This window comes from Triticum urartu, chromosome 5 (assembly GCF_003073215.2).
Source record: "Triticum urartu cultivar G1812 chromosome 5, Tu2.1, whole genome shotgun sequence".
Lineage (NCBI taxonomy): Eukaryota > Viridiplantae > Streptophyta > Magnoliopsida > Poales > Poaceae > Triticum > Triticum urartu.
The window spans coordinates 323,075,603-323,095,006 of record NC_053026.1 but is presented as its reverse complement, the minus strand read 5'-3'; the positions used below and the strand labels follow the sequence as shown (position 1 = coordinate 323,095,006).

The window sequence follows — 19,404 nt, the reverse complement described above, 5'->3', positions numbered from 1 at the left end:
CTCATATCATAATATTTAGAAAAAGTTGAGCTATCAAACGGGGCCTAAGTGACAGAGGCATGCGTCCAGCGGTGAAGTCCTGTCCGGTTGTGCGTCGGCTGATCAAATTCGTATATGACGGCTGCGCGAGCGGTGGAAGTACGCAGACTCTAATCCTTTCCCTATCTATTAGTACTATATGGTACAGAATTTTGAATTTAAAATTCTTTTGAAATATTTCTAGCGGTAGTTGGACGGTATCTGGCAGTAACCATGGTAAGCGCGAGTTGGTAAAAAAATCTTACTATTCGATAGCCAATACCTCCGGCAGTCCGGCAGTGGAGAAGAGAAGAGAAGAGCGGCGAGTTTAACGAATGGATTACCGAGAGTGTGGAGATGGCGGAATTGAGGAGCGTGGGGAGCGGCTTGCCATCGACGACCTGGCACTCGGCGTCGACATGCAGGTTCCGCCAGCGGACCTCCACCGTGGGCTGCCGCACGCCGACCCTGTCCATCCTACGGCGCTGGTGTCGGAGCAGGCGGAGGTTGTCCTTGTGGATGTCGGTGATGAGGGTGTGCACCAGCTCCCGCCGGTCCGCCGCCCCCAGCCGGCGCACGTCCACCGGCTCCAACGGATGAGTGGCGTTGGCATGGAGAGGGAGCGAGGTGTGGAGCCTGTCCCGGGTGGGCAGCCGCTCGATGGCTGCCCATTTGAGCTCTACCTCTTCGTCGTGGTGTTGCTCTCTCAGAGACAAGGAGAGTGCCTCCCTCATGGACGGCGACGGCAGCGAGAGAGTGCCCGCAGCTGACGCCTTGTTCGTCTTCTTCTCTGGATCATCTACTGCTGTACCTTCTTGTTCTTGTTCCTCCTCACCCATCTCCACCTTGCTCATCGCCTCCTCCTAAGCTGCTCAGCTTCCTCGCCACCTCGCTCCTTAATTTTTTTTATCAGACCTCGCTCCTTAATTTGTAGTTTTAAAAGTTGATGAACCAATTGGACTATATATTCTTTCTTTTATTTAATCAATACAAGTGGCATGATTATTATTACGCCGCTGACTCTACCTCCAAATTTCTCCTTTCTAGTTAAATACAGCACTAATATATGATATGAATCTCTGTTTAGTGGCTATCGCTAGCGCATGAGAAAGGACTGGCACTAAAAATATCTATCGAGTGTAACATTGTAAGCCAAGCTTCCGGCAATTTAATTTGCTCAATGATGACAGAATCTATACGCACTTCTTCTTGTTCCTCTTGCACTGATTTTCTTGTCTTGTTCTTTTCAGTGGCATCTAACTCCCGCCGCTTTCACACTGTAGCGCATCCTAGGATACCTGCTCTATACTACCCCTAGCCACGTCTTGGTGTTTACGTTCTCCACAAACGCTATTGGATTTCAGCTAACAGCCCCATTTAACGTCCAGTTTGTTGAATATATGAACAAATTATTACGTATGAGATTTAACCCTAATAAATAGTAAATAAATCATGACGACAATAATTGAGATTAAACTAATCATGCAGACTAGTAGGTGAACAGATCGAATCTAGGGCACAGACTAGAAATAAGATTTCTAGCACGATCTCGTACAAGGAGGACGGCGGTGGGAGCAGAACCATCGGTGTTGAGGTTGACGGCCATGTCGTTGATGAAGAGGTTGCCGAGATCGGGGAAGAAGTCGTCGTTGGCGAAGTCGTCGCTGTCAGCAGTCGTGCGAGTGCGCTCCCTAAAAACCTGATCACCCTCTCCCGTACAAGATCACGAGAGGCGGGGTTCCGCAGGCCTGTTGTCCCTTCTCGTGGTGCACGTCGGAAGGAGGGATGAAGAAGAATTGCATGGTGGCGTAATGATCTGGAATGGTGTGAAACCATATGCTGTGACAGCAGTTAGGGTAGACGTCTGCCTGACTATATAATACGGGTTGGGTAGGTCGTGGGAGTAAATCCCACGTTCACGTCGTGATTCAAAAGAATCGGAAACGGTTCAGTAATTAACACATCAATTAATTATTAATTAGTGACTCATTAATTTTTCTGAACAACAACAATATAGACAACGTGCATAGTTTTGTCCTCAGCTCAGCTCATTCCCAAAACCCGGCGCGGTGAGCGTGGAGGAGGAGCGCGCGTGTAGGTATCATCTTCTTATGCTCATACAAGTGCTAGAAGAGCTCACCTTATAAAGAGGTGCAACTCCCACTCAACTTTCGGGGTGGGACTAAATTTTAGTCCCACTCACACCACTCACAGTCATGCATGAATGGGCCATGAGAATTTCAAATTTTTAGTTGGGCTTTGGGCCAAGGGCCTACTAACAATTTCCAACAATCCCCCACAAAGTCTCATTGGCACATCTCATCATTTAGTTCCAAAATATTGTTTATATACCGGTGCTTAGTGGAGATTGTAAAGTTGAACTTCCACTTAGAGTTTTATGCTACACTAGATCACAACTTGAATACTGGACTATGCCTTGAACTACAAGTTTTCTGCGAGACTAGTTTCACACAAATTCTTGACCGATACTGGCTACCGCAAGGCTTCCCCGTGGGTGGAGCGTATACGTCATACTCCAGGGCCTTTCCTGAATTTATTAAAGAACACCCAATTCTCACAGACTGCGACGTTAACAGTCAAATTCATATAGGTGTGTTCCTCAGGAGATGCTCTGTAGGACAACATATCTGCTTACCCAATAAGCCACCTGAAACACATTAAGACAAGCATCAACCTGCCATGCAGATCAGAAGAATATTGCATCTCCATGGAGTGGAATAATTAATATAGGGATACTCTCCTTCCAGCTGACCAACAACTTGTCTCCCACTTCTACTTCACCGGATCTCCGATCACATAGAGCGGGTTACCACTGTGGACAACTCATACGGTGGGTCTCAAACCCATCTCCATCGATGCATTATCTATCACATTACGTGATATTTGTGAAGGGATCTGCCAAATTTTTTGACGTTTGGATATGATCCAACGTAATAACTCCGGAGTTCTTCAAATTTTTGTCAGATTTTAATCTCCTCTTCACATGCCTTGAGGACTTCATATTATCCTTAGAACTGTTTATCTTGACAATCATAGTTTGATTATCACAGTTCATTAAAATAGGGGGTATTGGTTTTTCAACCATAGGTAAGTCCATCAAGAGCTGATGAAGCCACTCTACTTCAATAGTGGCAGTGTCTAATGTTGTAAGTTCTGCTTCCATAGTTGGCCTCGTTAAGATGGTCTCCTTGCAAGACTTCAAGGAAACAACGCCACCACCAAGTGTAAAAACATAACCACTCGTGGTCTTAATCTCATCAGCATTAGATATCCAGTTTGAGTCACTATAACACTGCAGTACCCTTGGATACCCGGTGTGGTGAATCCCATATCTCGCAGTGCCTTTCAAATAGCGCATAACTATCTCCCAGTTTTGTCACAAACCGGCTCAGTTTGCTCATAGCAAACGAGATACCAGGCCTCGTGGCACTCGCCAAGTACATAAGCAAGCCAACAATATGAGAATATCTCAATTGATCTAGGTAAAGCTGCTTACATATTGGGCGTCAAGATCTATAGAGATAGATCAAGACGCCTGATAAGACTTTCACAGAGCACATATCGTGACAAGATTTTGAAGGAGCCAACAATCTGAGAATATCTCAATTGATCTAGGTAAAGCTGCTTACATATTGGGCATCAAGATCTATAGAGATAGATCAAGACGTCTGATAAGACTTTCACAGAGCACATATCGTGACAAGATTTTGAAGGAGTTCAAAATGGATTAGTCAAATAAGGAGTTCTTTCCTGTATTGTAAGGTGTGAAGTTGATAAGACTCAAAGCTCGACCACAGTAGAAGAAAGAGAAATGATGAAGGTCATCCCCTATGCCTCAGCCATAGGCTCTATAATGTATGCCATGTTGTGCACCATACCTGATGTGTGCCTTGCCATGACACTGCTAGGGAAAACATTATACACAGAAGCTTATCAGTAGCGCTGGTTAAAAGGAGGCGCTACTACTAATTATCAGTAGCGCTTGGTCACAAAGAGTGCTACTGCTATCCACTTAGCAGTAGCGCGGCAGGAAGAAAACACGCTACTACTATAATTGCCACGTCGTTGCAGATAGGCTAGGTATAGTAGTAGCTGAAGGAAATATGCCCTAGAGGCAATAATAAAGTTGTTATTTTATATTTACTTATATCATGATAAATGTTTATTATTCATGCTAGAATTGTATTAACCGGAAACCTTCATACACGTGTGAATACATAGACAAAACACTGTGTCCCTAGTGAGCCTCTACTTGACTAGCTCGTTGATCAAAGATGGTTAAGGTTTCCTAACCATGGACATGAGTTGTCATTTGATAACGTGATCACATCATTAGGAGAATGATGTGATGGACATGACCCATCCGTTAGCTTAGCATATTGATCGGTTTTATTGCTATTGCTTTCTTCATGTCAAATACATATTCCTTCGACTATGGGATTATGCAACTCCCGGATACCGAAGGAATGCCTTATGTGCTATCAAACGTCACAACATAATTGGGTGATTATAAAGATGCTCTACAGGTATCTCCGAAGGTGTTTGTTGGGTTGGCATAGATTGAGATTAGGATTTGTCACTCCGAGTATCGGAGAGGTATCTCTGGGCCCTCTCGGTAATACAAGAAGCCTTGCAAGCAAAGTGACTAATGAGTTAGTTACGGGTTGATGTATTATGGAACGAGTAAAGAGACTTCCCGGTAACAAGATTGAACTAGGTATGAAGATACCGACGATTTCATACCTAGTTCAATCTTGGGCAAGTAACATACCGATGGCAAAGGGAATAACACATGTTGTCATTACGGTACGACCGATAAAGATCTTCGTAGAATATGTGGGAACCAATATAAGCATCTAGGTTTCGCTGTTGGTTATTGACTGGAGAGATGTCTTGGTCATGTCTACATAGTTCTCGAACCCGTAGGGTCCCCACGCTTAACGTTCGGTGACAATTTTGTATTATATGAGTTATGTGGTTTGGTGACCGAATGTTGTTCGAAGTCCCGGATGAGATCACAGACATGACGAGGAGTCTCGAAATGTTCGAGAGGTAAATATTAATATATAGGACGATGGTATTCAGACACAGAAGTGTTCCGTGGGTACCGGGTGCATATCGGGTCACCGAAAGGAGTTCCGGGCATCCCGCCGGCAACTACATGGGCCTTAATGGGCCAAGAGTGGGATGGACCAGCCCTTAAGGGGTTGGTGCTCCCCATGTAGGCCAAAACAAGGGGGAAGGAAAGATGAGAAGGGAGAAAGGAAGGGGAGGAATTCGGCCTCCCCCTTCCTTCCCTCCTCTCTTCTCCTTCCTTCCCCCTCCGGATGGATATGGAAGGGGGAGGCTGAATTGGGAGGCACCCAAGTAGGATTCCTCCTACTTGGGGTGCCCCCTTGGCTGCCTCTCCTCCACTTCAACCTATATATATGAGGGAGGGGGGGACATCTCTAGAGCACAGAACAACGATTGTTAGTCGTGTGTGGCGCCCCCCTCCACAGTTTACGCCTCCGGTCATATTGTCGTAGTGCTTAGGCGAAGCCCTGCGCGGATCACTTCACCATCATCGTCACCACGCCATCGTGCTGACGAAACTCTCCCTCGACACTTTGCTGGATCAAGAGTTCGAGGTACGTCATCAAGCTGAATGTGCGCAGAACTCGGAGGTGCCGTACGGTCGGTGCTTGATCGGTCGGAACGAGAAGAAGTTCGACTACATCAACCGCATTGTCAAACGCTTCTGCTTTCGGTCTATGAGGGTATATGGACACACTCTCCCCCTCTCATTGCTATGCATCTCCTAGATAGATCTTGCCTAAGCGTAGGAATTTTTTTGAAATTGCATGCTATGTTCCCCAACAGTGGCATCCGAGCCAGGTCTATGCGTAGATGATATGCACGAGTAGAACACAAAGAGTCGTGGCGATGATCTTCATACTGCTTACCACCAATGCCTTATTTTGATTCGGCGGTATTGTTGGATGAAGCGGCCCAGACTAACCTTACATGAGCACGTTCATGAGACCTGTTCCACCGACAGACATGCAACTAGTTTTGCATAAAGATGGCTGGCGGGTGTTTGTTTCTCCAGCTTTATTTGAATCAAATTTGACTGCGGTCGGTCCTTGTTAAAGGTTAAAACAGCAAACTTGATAAATCACCGTTGTGGTTTTGATGCGTAGGTAAGAAAGGTTCTTGCTAGAAGCCCATAGCAGCCACGTAAAACTTGCAACAACAAAGTAGAGGACGTCTAACTTGTTTTTGCAAGGCATGTTGTGATGTGATATGGTCAAGACATGATGTGATATACGTTATTGTATGATATGATCATGTTTTGTAAAAGTTATCGGCAACTGGCAGGAGCCTTATGGTTGTCGCTTTATTGTATGAAATGCAAACGCCATGTAATTGCTTTACTTTATCACTATGCGTTAGCGATAGTTGTAGAAGCAATAGTTGGCGAGATGACCATGACGCTGCGATGGAGATCAAGGTGTCAAGACGGTGATGATGGAGATCATGACTGTGCTTTGGAGATGGAGATCAAAGGCACAGGATGATGATGGCCATATCATGTCACATATTTTGATTGCATATGATGTTTATCTTTTATGCATCTTATTTTGCTTAGTACGGCGGTAGCATTATAAGATGATCCCTTACTAAAATTTCAAGGTATAAGTCTTCTCCCTGAGTATGCACCATTGCAACAGTTCGTCGTGCTGAGACACTACATGATGATCGGGTGTGATAGGCTCTACGTTGACATACAACGGGTGCAAGACAATTTTGCACATGCGGAATACTCGGGTTAAACTTGATGAGCCTAGCATGTACAGTCATGGCTTTGGAACACTGGAGACCGAAAGGTCGAACGTGAATCCTATAGTAGATATGATCAACATAGAGATGTTCACCATTGATGACTACTCCATCTCACGTGATGATCGGACATGGTTTAGTTGATTTGGATCACATAATCATTTAGATGACTCGAGGGATGTCTATCTAAGTGGGAGTTCTTAAGTAATATGATTAATTAAACTTAATTTATCATGAACTTAATCCTGATAGTATTTGCAAATTATGTTGTAGATCAATAGCTCGCGTTGTAGCTCCACTTTGTTTTTGATATGTTCCTAGAGAAAACTAAGTTGAAAGATGATAGTAGCAATGATGCGGACTTGGTCCGTGATCTAAGGATTATCCTCATTGCTGCACAGAAGAATTATGTCCTTGATGCACCACTAGGTGACAGACCTATTGCAGGAGTAGATGCAGACGTTATGAATGTTTAGCAAGCTCGATATGATGTCTACTTAATAGTTTAGTGCACCATGCTTTACGGCTTAGAACCGGGACTTCAAAAACGTTTTCAACGCCACGGAGCATATGAGATGTTCCAAGAGCTGAAATTGGTATTTCAGACTCATGCCCATGTCGAGAGGTATGAGACCTCTGACAAGTACTTTGCCTACAAGATGGAGGAGAATAGCTCAGCTAGTGAGCATGTGCTCAAAATGTCTGGGTACTACAATCACTTGAATTAAGTGGGAGTTAATCTTCCAGATAAGATAGTGATTGACAGAGTTTTCTAGTCACTATCACCAAGCTACTAGAACTTCGTGATGAACTATAATATCCAAGGGATTACAAAAATGATTCACGAGCTCTCCGCGATGCTAAAATAGGCGAAGGTAGAAATCAAGAAAGAACATCAAGTGTTGATGGTTAACAAGACCATTAGTTTCAAGAAAAAGGGCAAGGGAAAGAAAGGGAACTTCAAGAAGAATGACAAGCAAGTTGCCACTCCCGAGAAGAAGCCCAAAGCTAGACCCAAGCCTGAAACTGAGTGCTTCTACTGCAAAGGGAATGGTCACTGGAAGCAGAACTACCCCAAATACTTGGCGGATAAGAAGGATGGCAAAGTGAACAAAGGTATATTTGATATACATGTTATTGATGTGTATTTTACTAGTGTTCATAGTAACCCCAGGGTATTGATACCGGTTCAGTTGCTAAGATTAGTAACTCGAAACAGAAGTTACAAAATGAACAGAGACTAGTTAAGGGTGAGGAGACGATGTGTGTTGGAAGTGATTCCAAGGTTGATAAGATCACCATCGCACACTCCCTCTACCTTCGGGATTAGTGTTGGACCTAAATAAATGTTATTTGGTGTTTGCGTTGAGCATGAATATGATTGGATCATGTTTATTGCAATAGGTTGTTCATTTAAGTCAGAGAATAATTGTTGTTCTGTTTACATGAATAAAACTTTCTATGGTCATACACCAAATGTAAATGGTTTATTGAATCTCGATCGTAGTGATACACATATTCATAATATTGATGCCAAAAGATGAAAAGTTGATAATGATAGTGCAACAATTTTGTGGCACTATCGTTTAGGTCATATTGGTGTAAAGCGCATGAAGAAACTCCATGCAGTTGGGCTTTTGGAATCACTTGATTATGAATCATTTGATAGTTGTGAACCATGACTCATGGGAAAGATGACTAAAACTCCGTTCTCTGGAACAATGGAGCGAGCCAATGACTTATTGGAAATAATACATACCGATGTATGTGGTCCAATGAGTGTTGAGGCGCGCGGCGGGTATCATTATTTTCTGACCTTCACAGATGATTTGAGCATATATGGGTATATCTACTTGATGAAACACAAGTCTAAAACATTTGAAAAGTTCAAAGAATTTTAGAGTGAAGTGGAGAATCATCGTAACAAGAAAATAAAGTTTCTACGATCTGATCGCGGAGGCAAATATTGAGATACAAGTTTGGCCTTCATTTAAAACAATGTGGAATAGTTTCACAACTCATGCCACCTAGAACACCACAACGTAATGGTGTGTCCGAATGTCGTAACCGTACGTTATTAGATATGGTGCGATCTATGATGTCTCTTACTGATTTACCACTATCGTTTTGGGGTTATGCATTACAGACAGCTGCATTCACGTGAAATAGGGCACCGTCTAAATCCGTTGAGACGACACCTTATGAACTATGGTTTGGCAAGAAACCATAGCTGTCGTTTCTTAAAGTTTGGGGTTGCGATGCTTATGTGAAAAAGCTTCAGCCCGAGAAGCTCGAACCCAAATCGGAAAAAATGCGTCTTCATAGGATACCCAAAAGAAACTGTTGGGTACACCTTCTAACACAGATCCGAAGGCAAGATCTTTGTTGCTAAGAATGGTCCTTTCTAGAGAAGGAGTTTCTCTCAAAAGAACTGAGTGGGAGAAAGGTAGAACTTGATGAGGTAATTGTACCTTCTCTTGAACTGGAAAGTAGTTCATCACAGAAAACCGTTCCCGTGATGCCTACACCAACCAGAGAGGAAGCTAATGATAATGATCATGAAACTTCTGATCAAGTTACTACCGAACCTCGTAGGTCAACTAGAGCACGTTCCGCGCTAGAGTGGTACGAGAATCCTGTTCTGGAAGTCATGTTACTAGACCATGACGAACCTACGAACTATGAGGAAGCGATGATGAGCCCAGATTCCGAAAAAATGGCTTGAGGCCATGAAATCTGAGATAGGATCCATGTATGAGAACAAAGTGTGGACTTTGGTTGACTTTCCCGATGATTCGCAAGCCATTGAAAATAAATGGATCTTCAAGAGGAAGACATACACTAATGGTAGTGTTACTATCTACAAAGCTCGACTTGTCGCAAAAAGGTTTTCCACAAGTTCAAGGTGTTGACTACGATGAGATTTTCTCACTCGTAGCGATGCTTAAATCTATCCGAATCATGTTAGCAATTGCCGCATTTTATGAAATCTAGCAAATGGATGTCAAAACTGCATTCCTTAACGGATTTCTTAAAGAAGAGTTGTATATGATGCAACCAAAAGGTTTTGTCGATCCTAAAGGTGCTAACAAAGTGTGCAAACTCCAGCGATCCATCTATGGACTGGTGCAAGCATCTTGGAGTTCGAATATACGCTTTGATAAGATGATCAAAGCATCTAGTTTTATACAGACTTATGGTGAAGCTTGTATTTACAAGAAAGTGAGTGGGAGCTCTATATCATTTCTGATATCATATGTGGATGACATATTTTTGATTGGAAATGATATAGAATTTCTGGATAGCATAAAAGGATACTTGAATAAGAGGTTTTCAATGAAAGACATCGGTGAAGCTGCTTATATATTGGGCATCAAGATCTATAGGGATAGATCAAGACACTTAATAGGACTTCCACAAAGCACATACCTTGACAAGATTTTGAAGAATTTCAAAATGGATCAGTCAAAGAAAGGGTTCTTGCCTGTGTTGCAAGGTGTGAAGTTGAGTAAGACTCAAAACCCGACCACGGGAGAGAATATAGAAAGAGGATGAAAGTCATTCCCAATGCCTCAGCCCTTGTAGGATCAAAAGTATGTCTAGAGGGGGGGGGGGTAATTAGACTACTTGACCAAATAAAAATCTAGCCTTTTCCCAATTTTAAGTCTTGGACGATTTTAGCAACTTAGCACTAGTCAAGCAATCAACCTACACATGCAAGTCTAAGAGTATAGCTCGGAATGTAAAACATTGCACATGAAGGTAAATGGAGGAGTTTGGAGGGAGCAAACGCAATGTAGACACGGAGATTTTTGGTGTGGTTCTGATAGGTGGTGCTATCGTACATCCACGTTGATGGAGACTTCAACCCACAAAGGGTAACAGTTGCGCGAGTCCACGGAGGGCTCCACCCACGAAGAGTCCACGAAGAAGCAACCTTGTCTATCCCACCATGGCCATCGCCCACGAAGAACTTGCCTCACTAGGGTAGATCTTCACGAAGTAGGCGATCTCCTTGCCCATACAAACTCCTTGGTTCAACTCCACAATCTTGACGGAGGCTCCCAAGTGATACCTAACCAATCTAGGAGACACCACTCTCCAAAAGGTAATAGATGGTGTGTTGATGATGAACTCCTTGCTCTTGTGCTTCAAATGATAGTCTCCAATACTCAACTCTCTCTCACTGATTTGGATTTGGTGGAAAGATGATTTGAGTGGAAAGCAATTTGGAGAATGCTAGAGATCAAGATTCATATGGTTGGAATGGAATATCTTGACCTGAACACATGAGTAGGTGGTTCTCTTTCAGAAAATGTATGATGGAAGTGTAGGCATGTTTTGATGGCTCTCCCCATGAATGAAGAGTGGGTGGAGGGGTATTTATAGCCTCCACACAAAATCTAACCATTACGCACAAATCACCAAACTCGGTGGGACCGAATAATGAAACTCGGTTGGACCGATTTAGTTCAAAATGTGAATGTTAGGATTTTCGGTGGGACCAACATGTCAACTCGGTGAGACCAATTTCATTAGGGTTAGGGAATAACGTAATCTCGGTGAGACCGATTACAAAAATTCAGTGGGACCGATTTTGGTAATAAGCTAACTAGAGAGTTGGGCAGGCAAACTCGGTGGGACCGATTCGCTCATCTCGGTGAGACCGAAACGTTACGAAGGGGAAACAGAGAGTTTGCATTGCGAACTCGTGGGACCAATCTCTCATTTCGGTTGGACCAAAACGTTACAAAGGGAAACAGAGAGTTTGCAATCCCATCTCAGTGAGATCGAGATCCCTATCGGTGAGACCGAAGAGACTAGGGTTTTATGGCAGTGGCTATGTCAACTGAACTCGGTGGCGCCGGATAGAATGTTTCGGTGGGGCCGAGTTTTACTTTTGGTTTGGGACATATGTGGATATGAGAAAGTGTTTGAGGGGTTTGGAGCATATCGATAAGCATTTTGAGAAAGTAACCCATTAAGCAACACCTCATCCCCTTTTAATAGTATTGGCTTTTCCTATGGACTCAATGTGATCTTGGACCACTAAAAGGTAAAATGCAGAGTCTTGAGCTTTAGAACTTGAGCCAATCTTTTGTCCTTAGCATTTTTAGGGGTCCACATTTCTAATCCATGCCATGCCAATCATTGAGCTTTCTTGAAATATTTATCTTGAAATAGTATTAGCTCAATGAGTTATATGTTGTTAGGAATTACCAAAACCACCCAGGGATAGTTGCACTTTCACATAGGTTCTATAAAGTATGTTATGATGTGTACCAGACCTATTGTGTACCTTACCATGAGTTTGGCAAGGGGGTACAATAGTGATCCAGGAGTGGATCACTGGACAACGGTCAAAATTATCCTTTGTTACCTAAGAGGACTAAGGAAATGTTTCTCGATTATGGAGGTGATAAAGAGTTCATCGTAAAGAGTTACGTTGATGCAAATTTTGGCACTGATCTAGATGACTCTAAGTCTGAATCTAGACACGTATTGAACATGGGATCAATTAGCTAGATTAGCTCCATGCAAAGCATTGTAGACATAGAAATTTGCAAAATACATACAGATCTGAATATGGCAGACCCGTTGACTAAACCTATCTCACAAGCAAAACATGATCACACCTTAGTACTCTTTGGGTGTTAATCACATAGCGATGTGAACTAGATTATTGACTCTATTAAACCCTTTGGTTGTTGGTCACATGGCGATGTGAACCATGGGTGTTAATCACATAAAGATGTGAACTATTAGTGTTAAATCACATGGCGATGTGAACTAGATTATTGAATCTAGTGCAAGTGGGAGACTGAAGGAAATATTCCCTAGAGGAAATAATAAAGTTGTTATTTTATATTTCCTTATATCATGATAAATGTTTATTATTCATGCTAGAATTGTATTGACCGGAAACCTTGATACATGTGTGAATACATAGACAAAACACTGTGTCCCTAGTGAGCCTCTACTTTACTAGCTCGTTGATCAAAGATGGTTAAGGTTTCCTAACCATGGACATGAGTTGTCATTTGATAATGGGATCATATCATTAGGAGAATCATGTGATGAACATGACCTATCCATTAGCTTAGCATATTGATCGTTTAGTTTTATTGCTATTGCTTTCTTCATGTCAAAAACATATTCCTTCGACTATGAGATTATGCAACTCCCGGATACCGGAGGAATGCCTTGTGTGCTATCAAACGTCACAACATAACTGGGTGATTATAAAGATGCTCTACATGTATCTCCAAAGGTGTTTGTTGGGTTGGCATAGATCGAGATTAATTAGGATTTGTCACTCCGAGTATCGAAGAGGTGTCTCTGGGCCCTCTCGGCAATACAAGAAGCCTTGCAAGCAAAGTGACTAATGAGTTAGTTTCAGGATGATGTATTACGGAATGAGTAAAGAGACTTCCCGGTAACGAGATTGAGCTAGGTATGAAGATACCGACGATCGGATCTCGGGAAAGTAACATACCGATGACAAAGGGAATAAAGTATGTTGTCATTACGGTACGGCCGATAAAGATCTCCATAGAATATGTGGGAACCAATATGAGCATCCAGGTTCTACTGTTGGTTATTGACCGAAGAGGTGTCCCGGTCATGTCTACATAGTTCCCGAACCCATAGGGTCCGCACGCTGATGATGGTTCATTCTCATTCATGACAACTTCATTATCTTCATACTATGGAAGCAAGGGTAAGTGCTCTTTGTCCAACAAGTATGTTCCTGTGCGCATCTTTGAGTTGATGAGCTCCTGAATATGTGGAGCATACCCACAGCTTCTCTTTTGGTCAGCAGCTGTCCTTTTGATTGTTTCTACAATCAGGCTCATGACTTTAAACTTCTGAGGGACATCAAAGATTTGTAGGAGGTTGATGGAATGTCCTCTAATCATCTTGTGATCTCTAGACTTGGGTAGCAATGTGTGCCTTAGGATCCAGTTGATGGTAGGAAGACCAGATAACAAGTAATGTACATATCCAAGCTTGTGAGTCTCCAAAGCTTTATCGGGGATCTCTTTGTACATGTTTGCCATGGAGTTGTGGTCTTTCTTCTTCTTGGCATACACATCCAAGTCATCCTCATGTTCCTCTGGGGCATTGATCAGCTTGGCCCATTCTTCAACAGTGGATTGGTACCTAGTACCTTCTGACATCCATATGATCTTCCCATCTGGGTAAAAGTGAGCGGTGGAGTAAAACTGCATGATCATCTCATCATTCCATTTTGTGAGCTTTTGTCCAACAAACTCATCTATTCCACATGCTTTGAAGCTGTCATATACTCCTGGGAAGTGATCTTCATTCTCCTTGATGTATTCCCAATAAACCCATCTAATGTCACAAACAATGGGCTTCTTGTCAAGCAAAATTGTCTCATAGAAGTCTTGCTATTCTTTGGTATGAAATCTGTAATCAACTGCAGTCCTCCTCCTAACAGCATAGGGATCAGACTGTCTCCATAATCTCAGTCCAGCATATTTTCTGATGTGCATATCTTCAGCCACTGGATGAGCATCATTGTGGTCTGGGATCTTGGGTTTCAATTTCCTCAAAACAAGAGACTCATTATCCTCTTCTTCAGCTTGAGGCACTGGGGCCTTGTTCTTCTCTTCTGCAGGAATACTTCTAGTGTTTCTCTTGGGCTTTGACTTCTGAGCTTGAGCTTTGGGTGCAGACTTGGGCTTTGATGTTGCAGCCCCTGACTTAATAGCATCTCCCATAAGCTTCTGAGCTTTGGGTGTTGGAGCATCCTCTTCCTCTTCCTCTTCTTCTGCGGGATCTTTAAACATGGATGATCTCCCTAGGACTCTAGCATTGGTCTTCTTGACCCTCTCCTTTCTCTTCTTGCCTTCTCCAGCCTCTTTGGGATCAAGAGTGAACTCCATAGTTTCTTCCAAGGCTGCTTTCCTAGGCTTGGATGTTGGAATTCTCTTGGTAGGTGCCTTCTTTTGCATCCCTGGCTTTGTTGTCGCAGCTAAGCCATGCTCCTTCTTCAGCACTTTCTTCTTTGAGGTGGCCTCATCCTCAACAGCTACATAGTCTTCATCCTCAGAGTCTGAGGTTTTCTTCTTCCTTGCTCTAGTGGCTGCCTTGGGCAAGTTACCGGGTGTGCTTCTACTGCCCTCATCATAGCTACTTGAGGGATCTAAACCCTCATTCAATTGTACATGTTCCTCAGATTTGTTCTGACTGTCACTCTGGTCATACATCTTGGCAATCACTAACAGCAAACCCTGTGAATAGATGTACATGAGGTAGAGTGGGTGAGAATCACAAAGTGCAGAGTTTTTTGCAAAACAGGTGACTTAAAAACTTAGTTTTAGTTCTCCATAGAAAGCATTTCGGAGCTACCGATTTGATAAACTCGGTGATATCGAAGCAACTTTTGGAACCTAAACTAGTGAACTCGGTCAGACTGAGTCACAGTTCGGTGGCACTAAGACTGCTAGGGTTTCACAGAGACTTGAACTCGGTCACACCAATTTGCAATTTTCGGTCAGACCGAATGCATGTGCTATGGCCTAAGCCAAATTGGTGAGACAGATTTCTACAATTCAGTCGGTCCGAGATGAGTCCGGCGGAGACCTAACCCTAAATTTTCAAATCCAATCTAATCTAAAGGAAGTTTTCAGTGGATGGATTGTTTGCATACGTGGTCATGATCATGGCAAAGCAATGTGCTATGAATCGGAGTTAAGGAATTAGCACATAGAGTCAAACCCATACCCTATTTCGGCGGAGGTTTGCTACGGCGGCAACGGCGGAGCAGATTTCCGTTGACAACGTTGGAAACCAGCAACGGGAGGTCGCTGGCGGCGAGGAGACGAGACCTAAGGAGGCAGAGCAGGACACACACGCGGGCTGAGGAGTTTGAAGAAATTTCCAAAATCTCACCCATGGGTATATATATCCCGACCCTGTCGGTGTGACCGAGTGGAACAACTCGCTGGCACCGAGATGCAGAATCGCCAGCGGTTACTGCAACTCGGTGTGACCGAAAAGTTCAAATCGGTTGCACCGAGATGGAAAACCTAGATCAACTTAGTGAACTCGGGGTGACCGAAGTGGATGACTCGGTCATACCGAAATGCACAAAGAGGTTTTGGAATTTTAAGTCTATGACGAATCGGGGACTTCGAGTGCTCCTCACACAGAGTGGTTCGAATCTGACTTGATCAAACTTTGTGATGTAGCATGAATAGAGTTTGAGATGAGAAAAGCATAGATAGCTAGAGGGGGTTCTTAAGATTTCTTGTCCATCCACTTGGCAAAAGAGAAAAATGCCAAACAATCAAAACAACAAGTGGATGTCCTTGAATGAGTAAAATATGCAACCAACATGCTCACACAATAAAATGGCAAATGAAATATGTGGCAAAGCATGCACAAACACTCTAGCATCTATAAAGCAATTGGCGATGACTAGGTCATTGACTGAGGAGTCAAATGTGAACATTTGATCATAGGTCATACTCATCGTTTAAGCACAAGTGGGGTTACCACTTTTACATAAAGAATTCTTGTGTTCACACCATTAGAGTTGCTTTATCTCAATTGATTAGAGTAAAGCTCCCCTAGATGTGATATCCCCCCTAAGAGGGATGAACTAACCTTGGGTTTTGTCGATGATGACTTCATGTAGGTGTTGGAGATGTAGATGCTCAATGTTGATGTAGATCATTTGGAGCAATCCATTGGAGTGAGTTGCACTTTCAATACCTACATGGGTTAGTCCCACAAGGAACAAACAAGGATATCCATAGACATAGAGTGATGTTCACATAAGATGATGTCCATGAAAGCATTATGTTACATTGTCCCTTGTCTTACTAACAAGAGGGTTTGTGACTCTTTGAACTAGTGCAAGATATGGAAGTTGTTTGCACATGTCCTTGCCAAAGATATGAGTGAAGTATGTTGGCGGAGTCACCCTCAAGAACTTTCTAGTTATTTTTCTTCGGGATCCACACCATCTTGATGGGAATCCTTGGAGTTGTAGTCGTACTTGATGAAGTGGAACTTGATGTAGTCGTACTTGATGAAGTCTTGGGAACCCACTTGACCAAGGCCTTGGGAGCTTCTTCAAATGCATCAATCTCCTCTTGAAGCTTGTCCTTGCCCTTTTGCTTGTGGTCTTGTGGTGGAAGATCATCTTGAGCTTGTGTTCCTTGGAAAGAAGTAGGATCATACTTCTCTTGTTGAGGAACAAACTTCATCTTGGGGTATTGATCTTCTTCCCACTCAACTCCATTGGCATTGAACCTTCGTTCAAAACCAATTCCTTGATTCTTTCGGTGTCTTCCTTCCTTGCGTACAATTTTCTCAAATTGCTTACTTCTGGCAAGGCTCTTGTAAACACCTTTCTCTATAATTCCCTTCAATAAGTTATTTTCTTGCTCAAGTGTAACTTGGCTAAGAGAATCATTAGTGGAATCAAGAGAACTACTAGAAGCAACAACATTGGATTTAGCATGATTATTGTTACTACTAGAAGAATAATCTTTCTTACTCTTGTTGCTAGATTTAACTTGTGGCATGCAAGTAGACAAGAGTAAACGCTTGGCAATGTAAGAAGAAATTTTCTTGCGAAGATCATCATTGATCACTTTTAAGAACCCATTCTCTTGCTCAAGGTTGAGCTTTTCAAAGCGTAACTTTTCATGAGTCTTTAAAATCTCTCGATGATTTTCCAAGGTAGTTTCATGAGCTAACTTAAGAGTGTTTAGTTCTTTATTTAGACGCTCAATCTCCTTCTTATCATCATCATTCATTTTATCTTGATTATCATGATTAATAGCAAGTTCATCATAGTTTTCATCACTAGAATTGTCAGCAAGTAAATCATCATCACCTAGAAAATCATCTTCATCACTATTGAAATCAACATACTCGGGGTGTGATACCTTTGGGCCTTTAGCCATGAAGCATCTTCCAATTCCTTCATTTGGTGACTCAAATATGTCGTAGGAGTTGGTTGACACAAGTGCTAGACCGGCAACACCTTCATCTTGAGTATATTCGGAGTCGGAGTGATAACTTCTCTCGGAGTGATTGTCGGAGTCGGAGCCGGATACCCATTCACCAACATGAGCTTGATGCCTTCGTTTTGTGTAGCTCCTTGATGATTTGTCCTTCCTTTCCGAATCCTTGCTTCTCCGTGATGTTCTTCATTCATAACAGTCATCTCTACTCCTTCTCTCTCTTGGTGGTGATTCTTCTCTTCTACTTCTTCTTTTGGGAGAATCTTCTCTTCTTTTGTAGGGAGCCGTACACTCATTGGAGTAGTGTCCGGGTCTTCCACAATTGTAACAATTACGTTCACGACTCTAAGTGTGACGCCCCGAGACCGATGCGCCAGGTGTCTTCCAGTTATTCGTTGTCTTTGCCATGTAATTTGCTTGCGTGTTGCATTTTGCCATGTCATCATCCACATTGCACCATCATGTTTTCGAAACTTGCATTAGTCCGGGTCTCCCAGTTCCTTCCGTTGTCCGTTCTGAGCCCAGACACACTTGCATGCGCCCGCGGCACGTCTGAAATATTATTTTACAAGTGGCAGGAAAATGTTCTCATAATGGGTTGAAAGTTGGCATGCGGTGTTGTTATAGTGTAGATAGGCCGCCTGCCAAGCTTCATCGCATTTGGAGTCCGTTTGACACCCCAACGGATAACTATAGCGACAATATAGTCGGTCAAATCGGCGGACGTTTTCGGTCTCCGAAAACTGTTGCCGGACTTTCCCTCTCTTTCCTCCCTAGTCCGTCTACATAGGCCATCACCTACCACCAGGCCCAACCTAACCTCTCTCGTCAGCCCGCGGCCCTCCTCGCACGCGCGTCCGAAAGCTGTCCCGGACCCGACCCGGGCAGTCATTACCGTTGGATCCGGATCATCCCCAACATCTATAAAACATCTTCGGTTTCTCTTTCAATCTTCCTAACCTATTTATTCCAGGTCGTCCGATTACAATCGGAGGGACCCAAACAACCCCTATCCAAATCCACTCGGTATATATACCTGGACAAACCCTAGACCAACTGCCTGCAATTCCTCCACCCCGCCGCCAGACCAGATCCACCTCGGGATCCTCCCACTGCCACCTCGCACCCACCATGCATCCAATCCTGCAGCCTCCACCATCCCTGGCCGTTAGATCATCGATCCAACGACCTCCCTTGTGCCCCAGTTTCCCTAGCGCCTCGTGCCCCGCAGCTGGCCCCGATCCAGATCGAGGCGAGCTCGTCCCCAAGCCCTAGGGAGCCGCCGTTCCCGTCTACCGTCGATGACCAAACCTACAGCTAGAGAGATGAGCGCCCACCCCTATCTCCCTTCTTCTCCTTCCTATGGTTTCTTTCTCTCAATCCTCTGGTTTCTTTCTCTCAATTCTCTTTCTCTTCTGTTGCCATGGACAGGAGGTCGTCGCCGCGTTGATTTGCCTCCGCCGACGTTCGAAGTTCCTGTGGAGCCCGGTCTGGAACCCCTGCACACCGACCCTGCGTTGACTCGAGCCACGCC

General features: G+C 43.5%; 1 protein-coding gene across 2 annotated transcripts in view; it reads right to left on the bottom strand.

The window, feature by feature from the left end:
- The window catches only part of LOC125508828 (ABC transporter G family member 41-like), a 44,292-nt gene extending 43,360 nt beyond the window's left edge, over positions 1-932 (bottom strand). For both annotated transcript variants that reach the window (XM_048673620.1, XM_048673621.1), the window contains exon 1: positions 363-932. In XM_048673620.1, the coding sequence (XP_048529577.1) occupies positions 363-872 (510 nt within the window). In that variant the 5' untranslated portion in view covers positions 873-932. The remainder of the gene's footprint in view (positions 1-362) is intronic.
- Positions 933-19,404: the final 18,472 nt, after the last annotated feature.